The 9,454-nt window shown below is 45.8% G+C and overlaps 1 protein-coding gene across 1 annotated transcript; it reads right to left on the bottom strand.

The window, feature by feature from the left end:
• Window positions 1-4,726: 4,726 nt before the first annotated feature.
• LOC119274607 (UDP-glycosyltransferase 88B1-like) lies at window positions 4,727-6,403 on the bottom strand. Its single transcript, XM_037555321.1, has one exon. The coding sequence runs from the start codon at window positions 6,347-6,349 to the stop codon at window positions 4,934-4,936; it is 1,416 nt and encodes a 471-aa protein (XP_037411218.1). The 5' UTR covers window positions 6,350-6,403; the 3' UTR covers window positions 4,727-4,933.
• Window positions 6,404-9,454: the final 3,051 nt, after the last annotated feature.

Raw genomic sequence — 9,454 nt, 5'->3', positions numbered from 1 at the left:
TCAGCAACGCCACATATCGCGAGCTGGGTGCTCTCTCGGGATTTCATTTTTTTCTGTACGCGTTTTCAGGGGTTAGATTGTTTTTTTGGCTTCTTGGTTTTTGCCCGGTTTTCGCTAGATTTTGGACAAAAAGTATTTCAAAAAAGAAAATGCATGAAAAAACGTGTCTTTTTCTTCCACGAGAGGTACATATTTTGTCTCTCATGGAGACACAGATTTGCTTCCGCTAGAGGCACTGGTGTGCCTCTCGGAAAAGGAATCTTTTTTTGCTTCCACGATCTTGCGGAGGTACTAGTTTGCTTCCACGAAAGGTACAGTTTTGCCTCTCGTATTTTTTTCCTTATACGAGCGGTACAGGTTTACTTCGGGAGAGGCAAAGTTGTGCCTCCCTAAAATGGAAAAACACGTTTTTCTAGCTTTCACTAGAAACAAAGAATTGCTTCTGGTGGTGATACAGATTTGCGTTATTCCTCTCGAAAGGAAAAAAGGTGTTTCTCTTCTCTTTTGGTTCCACGAGAGGCGCAAATTTGTTTCGTGTGGAGGCCTATATTTGCTTCTGCTTGAAGCACAATTGTGCCTCTTGAAAAGGGAAAAAGGTTAAAAAGTCTGTTTCCCACTACGTTTTTCTGCCCATTTTTTCATGAAAAAAAAAGTTTGTCAAAACCTATTAACATGAGATCTAATTTTGAAGATCTCGACGCCAGGAATCCAATGGTAAAAATGGATCGGGATTTGGACCGACGGTTAAAGAGATGAAATATTTTGAAAAACGATTCTACCTAAAAAAAATCAAATGATAAGTGCCACACGTCAGGTGAACTCTAGCCCTGACGTTTTTCGATGGCAGTTCCAGTCACGCAACGATGGCAATTTCCAGTGAAACACGACAAGTTTCTGTCAAAAATAAACTGAAGCATGAAAGTTGCCATGCTTGGCAACTTAACTTGCTGTAGATAATGTTCGGAGTTGCCATGTGCTGGTATGTGACTTGTGGCAGTTATGAGGGTCCAAAAAAATTCTGAGGTTGGAAAAAGTCACACGCATACAATGCATCACTTATCAACTCTTGAGTATTTCTTAACTAGTAATTTCAGGGCACTTGCAGCAAAATGTTTCGATTTTTTTTCAAACTATGATGATTTTTATAGCAAATTCGGAAACTATACATCCTAATGGAGAAAAATCAAAAGTATCACCCCGTCGGCCTCCTATTGGCCGAAAAGGGACTTTTCGGCCTACCGTTGGCCAAAAAGTACTTTTCGGCCAACAGTTGGTCAAAGAGTCCCTCTTCAGCCCTCTACTTTTAAAAAAATTCATATTAAATAGGATTTTTAGTATTTTAATTTGATTCTTTTTGCATTAGATTAGAAATTTTATGAAGTTTCTGTAGATATCAGGTTTGACTAGATTTGAAACTTTGAATTTGAATTTTTATGAATTTTCTCAAATCACTAAATTGCCTATAATTTGAGCTAGGAGTATTCTTTTTAGATGATTCTTTTTGCTACTGGTTCTTTGTGACTTTGTTTATCAGTAGTAATTAATTGGTGAATTTTAGTATAATCCTAAAATTCACCAATTAATTACTACTGATAAACAAAGTCACAAAGAACCAGTAGCAAAAAGAATCATCTAAAAAGAATACTCCTAGCTCAAATTATAGGCAATTTAGTGATTTGAGAAAATTCATGAAAATTCAAATTCAAAGTTTCAAATCTAGTCAAACTTGATATCTACAGAAACTTCATAAAATTTCTAATCTAATGCAAAAAGAATCAAATGAAAATACTAAAAATCCTATTTGATATGAATTTTTTAAAAAGTAGAGGGCTGAAGAGGGACTCTTTGGCCAACGGTAGGCCGAAAAGTCCCTTTTCGGCCAACAGGAGGCCGACGGGGTGATAGTTTTGATTTTTCTTCATTAGGATGTATAGTTTCCGAATTTGCTATAAAAATCATCATAGTTTCAAAAAAAAAATCAAATGTTTCTGGTAGCCAGAAGCGCCGTGGGGCCAACCCAGGAATGAGATGGTCCACCTGGGGCCGACCAGGTCAGATCGATGCTTTAATGGCTGAGCAGTACACGGGTGTTGGCTCAAGCAAAGCAAGCAAATGACCAATACTCCCTCTCTCTCAGTTTACAAGGCGTGCGTGTACCTTTAGGTCGTCAATTTGACCAACCTAATACCAGTAATATATTACAAAAAATATATCAATATAAACTTCAGATGTTCTATTTTCAAAAGATATAATTTTTATGTTATATAGTTTATATTAGGGTGATCAAATTGGCAACCTAGGTATACGCGTAGGACTTGTAAACTGAGACGGAGGGAGTACTAGTTGGCCCTTGAAGGTTAGAGCTTCCATGCTAATGAAAAAAAATTCCACCGACAGATCCTAACATTATGAGTTTCTATGATAGTTTAGAAAATCTCTAGTTATGGTTTATGTTTCATGCAGATGTGCATACGAGCATGGATGGCAGCTCACCCTTTTAAGTAAATCATAACCAACAACACGTACCTGGTGAGTTGTTCGGCGCTGGGTTCGCGATGTAGGCGGGGAGCTGCAGAAAGACAGGGAGTGCGGGCGTGGCGGGGTGCGCGCTGCATGTTGACGAGCACTTGAGCACAGGGAGGAATACATCCATCGCTAATCTGCCTCCTGTGATTATAATGCTAATGGGTGGGGGAGGGGGGGCCCTCCCCGACCCCCACCCCACCCCACCCCCCGGTTCCATTATATTAATGGAACCAGACAACAACTGGGGAAGCGGCTCCAAGGATGCAGGATGGGGTGTCAGCTCATGGTGGAGAGGCGCTTCAACGACGGCGCCGGCCTGTGAGGGCTCGGCGGCAACTCATAGTTTCGTCATTGCCTTTTGAGTAATTAATGGCAACTACTAGTTTGCAGTGTGAGCGCGGTTCATATTGCTCTGCTTGAGAGGCAGGTGGGCAAGAGGGGGTGTAAGAGGAATAGATGAGCAAAAGCAAGATGTGTGCATAAGAGGAATTGAATTGAGACATGTCATCTCATTTTCTTTAATTTTCCTGTGAACCAAATAAGGTATAAATGTGTATAAAAGTAGAAACTAGAAAGCATGTTAGAGTTGGGCCCGTATCTTGAGTTAGGGAGAGGATGTATGTTTAGTTACCACACAAGACACTACGTTTTCTATACCACACATCCTATCAACTTTGAAATTGGCGTTAGTTACAAAATTAGTTTAGGCAGTAACCACCTAAGTTATAGAGCAAGTTCGTCGTTGACCATCTAAGTTTTCAGATATTTCACTGTTTCATCTTCTCCAAAGGGCATGCACGCCGAGAGGTTAACTTAACCTCCGCCAGCGGCCTATTCAGAGACCGATGGTACGTACTGTGGTCGTGAAACTGTCAAGGCAGTCCCTGGTAGGTCACCACTCGGGCTGCGACCCTGCAGTTTGCGGGTCCAACTATCGAGGCTACACTCGGGCCAGTTGTGACCAGTAGCACACTTACTCTAGTGCAAATAGTGGAGTTAGGTACTAGTTAGGCCCCAGTTTGATTAGCGTTTTCGTCCATATTCGGTTAGTTTAGGATACACACCTGGACTGGTCGTCTTGTTTCCAGACAGAAAATCAGTTGTGACCGGCATTTTACATATGTAAAATAAATACAGGTGTAAAAATTTACACCCATTCCAAGCCGGGCCTAGGGGGTAGCTGCCCCCAGCCTTAGAAAAAATACCTGAGCTCGAGCACCTCTCGCAGTCGCAGATCAATCTACCATGATTCCTGCTCATGCATCACGTGAGCTGTGCCTCATCCAACACGTTGGTGGCCATCATGTGGGGGGGACCTGGCGAGTAAGACATGCCCCATGCTGCCGATCCGGTTCATGGAGCCAGCCAGCCAGGTTCACGAAGCTGCATGGGTATGTGTCGGTACCAACTCGGACAAGCCTGTGCAGTACGAACTGATCCTTTTTATAGGAAACACTCGAGCTACCCACACGGTAAATTTCAGGGATACAAAGATGCCACTAAAATCGTCCACTGGGTAAAAACACACCACATTGGCTGGTAGGCGGTCAATTCTCTCCATTCACCGACCTCCAAGACTCAGGGGTGTAGGATGACCAATTTGAGAAAAATCTAACTAGGCTTTGGATCTGCTACATGATCAACGACTAGTTGACATTAGTGGTAGGCAACATGTACATATCTCCAGTCGCATTTGCGATTAAATGGTCACCTGGAAATTTTCACGCGTTCCGTCGATTCACACACATGAGAGCAAGGCAACGCCAAGAACGAGATGGCCTCGACGCGTTGTCCTTGGTGAGGCCTCGCCTGAACTGACCTAGACAAGGGACACCAAGTCTGGCAGCGGTGTCACGGACCGGGGCGAGGAAGCAGATTGACTGGTGCATGTAGGGGGCCTTTTTAATTCTGTCGCCGCTCAGATTGGACAGCCGGTTGAGTTCAAAATGTGCCACATCTTTTAGTAGACGTCAGGTCTCTTCATTTTTTGACCTCCTAGACTCGCGGGGAGGGAAGGTGGTAAGATAGCCGATATGATAAATGCCTAACATGGTTCTGGATATAAATTTTGAGACGGCATATAAGCAGGGGCGGAGATAGGCCTATGGCAAGTAGGGCTATAGCCCTAGGCCTAGGAACGATGACCCTTATAATTTCTTCTTAAAAAGTATGAAAAAATCATCAAAGTGCATCATTCAAGGTACTTAGCCCTAGGTGTAATCCGATGCATAAGCATACGACCAAGTTTGGAGTGTTTTCGCAAAAAAAAAAAGAGTGGCATGTATAGAAATTTCTCTATTGTGTGTTGATAGTACGTGTTATAGAGAGCAAGAAACTAAAACCACACTTTTAAGACCCAATGCTCACTCTTTATTTCCATGATCATTTATAAATGATGTTGCACATGTCAAGCTTTAACCCACACATCAACAAGCACTGTCAACGTTGCCTCTGATTCTCCACCCTCGAGTAGAGCCTCATTGGCCTGCCGCATCACCGCTAGAGTCCGCTCTCGGAGCACCCTCCCGCCTTCCGAATCCATCATCCACCTGATCTTTTTGGCAATCTCCTTTGCCTCCACCATCTCCTTATCGTACCCTTCCATCATGACAGCCAACTCCATCTCTTTCTCGAGGAACACCGCATTCATCTTTTGCTCCGCGTACAATGGCCAGGCCAGCATAGGCACACCTGCCATAGTAGACTCGAGCACCGAGTTCCACCCGCAGTGTGTCACAAAACTTCCCACGGCATGATGTGCTAGAACGTCACCTTGTGGTGCCCATGACTTCACGACGAGGCCCCTGCCCTTGGTCCGGTCCAGGAAACCCTTCGGAAGCAGCACATCCAAGTCCGGCTCTGTAGTCGTGTCGTCGCTCGGCGGGCTCCGCACAACCCAGAGGAACCTTTGTCCACTAGCCTCCAGCCCGGTTGCCACTTCCCTGGTTTGTTCGGCGCTGAACCGGCCGAGGCTGCCAAAGCACAGGAACACCACACTGGCCTTGGGTTGCGTGTCCAACCACACGAGGCACTCGTCTCCACGCTTCACGCCCACCTCCTCTGACTTGACTAGCGGCCCAATGCAGTAGACTGGGGGCGTCGAGAGGCCAGCTGGGGCGGAGTGCCCCGCGAGGATGGTGTCCATGGCACGAGGCTCTAGCGAGCGGAAGGTGTTGATGAAGATGCCCTGTGATCGGAATAGGTTGAGGCTCACATTTAGTAATGCCTGGTAGGACGCACCGTCACGATCCATGAGTGGCTGGATGGAGTGCGTCGCCGGAAACGGGGTGATCCCCGGTACGTGCACGAGTTCTTCGCCCATTTCCCGGAAGCTCCTCGTGCTTTTCCCATGCAGAACCGTGAGGTGCATAAAGAAAGCCAGGATCTGGGCGCCGGAGGTGGAGAAGAAGTAGGCGGGGATGTCGAGCTCCGCGGCTACGTCCATGGCGGCACTGCAGAAGAAGTCCACCACGAGGAAGTCCGGAGATGCGCCAGCGAGGAAGTCATGTAGGTGTGGGTTGGAGAGACGGGCGAACGCTAAGGCTGGCATCACGGAGTCGTCAGACTCTGGGAGCTTGACCTGTGGCAGACGATGGAAAGAAATGGAGGGGTTGGCCGCGGAGACACCGGTGAGGAAGGGGCCCGTGGCGCCGGTATCATACGGCGGGTCCATGAGGACGACCGTGATGGCTAGCCCACGAGCGGCGAAGAGCTTGGCGAGCTCTATCATGGGGACGAGGTGCCCCATGAGTGGGGACGAGTAGAGCATCACCCGCAGCTTCCGGGGACTGATCGTGGTGGTGTTGGCTGTGACGCCGTCCATGTTGGCAACAAGAACTTTCCTTGTTGATATGTGGTGCGGGTTGTGGAGTGTAGGTTTGTGTTTGGAATGTCACAAGGTGGTAGGATGGCAAGTGATTGATGAAGATGACCAAGAGAAACCGGACATTTATAGTGGCCCAACATGGATTGCAACCGTGCTGCCCAGGTTATTAGGTGGAGATTGTTTGAACTTGCATCCGTTACTCTAATGGGCACCGAACCTTCTCAGCCTCAAGGTAGCAGACAGAAAGTACCTGGATGCTCACTTTATGCGTATAATATATGGTGATCATCCGATGAAGGCACATCATGCTACTAGAAAGGACGACGTCATCAATGACGAACGGAATCAGACTTTACGTCCCGGGCGTATGTGCTAATGTCCCATGGGGAGATACGTTTCCTGGTATTTTTTCACGAAATTTCACGCGGGAGTAAGATCAAAAACCCAGGTTTGATATCTCAAAATCTCAGATTTTTTTTTCAAATTTCTCGGCACTTTTTTAAACTTAATGTATATAGTATAGGGGTGTGGAGCTAGCACCCGGGTGCTACAAATCTGCTTCCATAGTCAGAGTTGTAATCTAACCATCGATCTAGTTTCTTTCAATTATCGGTGTACCCACATAGTCTTTTCAATGTACATAGTATATTGTGTTCCACTGATAATTGACTAGGTTCCTTAAACATATACTCCCTCCGTCCGAAAATACTTATCGGAGAAATAGATAAAAAATGGAGTATCTAAAACTAAAATATATCTAGATACATCCATTTTTCTTACAAGTATTCTCGGATGGAGGAAGTATATAGTACTTCAATACGTTTCAACAAGTACTAATTTCATGTTAAACATGCAAAGTATTTTTCATGCATAATTTCACAACGGGGCATTCTGAATATTAACAATTTCAAGTAATTTAAATAGAGTTACAGGACACGTGATCCCAACATCCCCCAGTTGTCCAGAACTATCATTCAAATATCCGTCAACCGTGTTGCCCAGGTCAGGGGGGGATTGTGTTTGAACTTGCATGCATCCCCGTTACTCTAGGGCGTGCTTGGTTCCTCTGCTCGCACCTGCATCACACCCACCATGCAGTTTTCGCATCGTTTGGTAGACTGCACGTCGCTTTGGGCCAGGCCCGACTGATGCAAAATAGGCACCCCAGCCAGGCTGAGCTCGCACGCAAGTTTTGGCCGTTTCCGCGAGCCTGCATCCGCGCGAGCACCCACGCGAGCGAAGAGGAATAGGGTTTCTTTCCCTGTCGATTCACACCCGATTCGCGCCGCCTCCTCACCCCTCTCATGTCTCCTGCGAACAGATCTCGCCGCCCCGTCGCCTCGCGAGCACGTCGCCGCCGCGGATCCTCACCACGCAGGGGTTGAACGCCCCTCCTCCCATCCCTCTTCCATCTGTCCCCTTCCCCTCAGACCCTCTCATCTATCTCTGCCTCTTGTGTTGCTGCTTCAGCCGATGCAGATGTGAGCCGGCGGTCGGACCCGAGCTCCTGGCCATGGCCGCCGTGGCCATGGGAGGTGCTCTCCTCGCTCCTGTAGAGGCACGAGCACCCACACACACACCCATGCGCAAGCACCCCTGCCCTGCACACACACACACACACGCATATGCACAGCCGCCATGCATATGCTCTGGCCCGAACATCCTTCTCCTCATATGGATCTGTGTGATAAGCATGCATCTATGGGAGCTAGTTGGCTAGTAATTTTTGTTATTATCATGGATCTGTGTGATCTGTTCCTAAGTAAAAGTTTGCTAATTTGTGCATATATTTTATTTTGCTTTGATGATGCAAATGTTGTCAATATTATCCCATGCCTTTATGAATTTATAATTCTATGATGAATTTATATAGATGGATGACAACGGCAAGACCCGAGATACGCTCATAGTGCAAGCTGCTGGTTTGGTTGCTGTTTTGTGTGCAAATATGTGCTAATTCATCTAAGGAAGATGACCATATTTTATTGTATTTGGTCAGGAAAAACCATGCCCCTATATATGTGATGTAAGGAATATAACATGGACCTTATGTTATGTTCGTTTGTTGGACTGTAATATCGAAAATATGGATTTGTGGCTATCTAATATGTTTACTCTAGGATGTGCCAGACTGTAATATGGACCATATGGATAAACTGCTTGTGTACTTATACAAACAGCAAAGAGCCAGGCTCATCTCATGCAATACACCAAACAAAATATGAGCTGAGCCAGGCTCATCTCATGCAGTACACCAAACACACATCTTAACTCATTTTTACATGGGCTCAACCAGGCCAGCCCCAACCAAGCTCCTTCATGCAATGCATGCTAGATGCACCCAGTCAACCAAACACACCCCTAATGGTCACCGAACCTTCTTCAGCTTCTACTCTACTGCTTCAAGGTGGCAGACCGAAAGAACCTGGATGCTCACTTTGTCCGTATATAGTATGCTAATATATGACGATCATCCTATGAACGAAGGCGCATTATGCTACAGATGACAAACGTCATCAATGACGAACGGAACCAGACTGGACGTCCCGGCCGTATATGCTAACGTCCCATGAGGAGATCAGTTCAACGTAGAAAGTAGCTCTAATTTATTAATCTGAGTATACTCCCACTACCTTTCCATGTTAACTACTCCCTCCATTTCAGTTTACAAGTATTACGCGTATGCCTAGGTTGTCAAATTTATATTGGTTTATCTTTTGTAACATATGCTTGTATTAGGCTGGTCAAATTGACGATCTAAAGGTACGCGCACGCTCTGTAAACTGAGAGAGAGGGAGTATAATAATAGTATAGAGTACTACTCGTGTCAAAAATGAAAGTAAAATCCGGTGTACTTACTGCCCAAGGAAAGTTTACGGAGTAGTGCACAGCCCCGTGCTCATGGTTGCCTGGCCTATCTCTCAAGAAAAAGAAAGGTCGTCAACATATGTCATCGTAGTTTTTTTAGGAGTTTACTATTCACCTAGGTGCAGGGTACATTTGCACCAGGGAGCAGAATGGCACTTCCGCCAGACTATCTAAAGTTAAGCGTCAAGCTAGATTATTTGGGAGAGTCCCTCTACATTATGACAAACTAAGTAT

The sequence above is a fragment of the Triticum dicoccoides genome, chromosome 3B, assembly GCF_002162155.2.
Source record: "Triticum dicoccoides isolate Atlit2015 ecotype Zavitan chromosome 3B, WEW_v2.0, whole genome shotgun sequence".
Taxonomy (NCBI): Eukaryota; Viridiplantae; Streptophyta; class Magnoliopsida; order Poales; family Poaceae; genus Triticum; species Triticum dicoccoides.
Note: the sequence above shows the minus strand (reverse complement) of the source record. Positions and strands in the feature narration are given on the sequence as shown.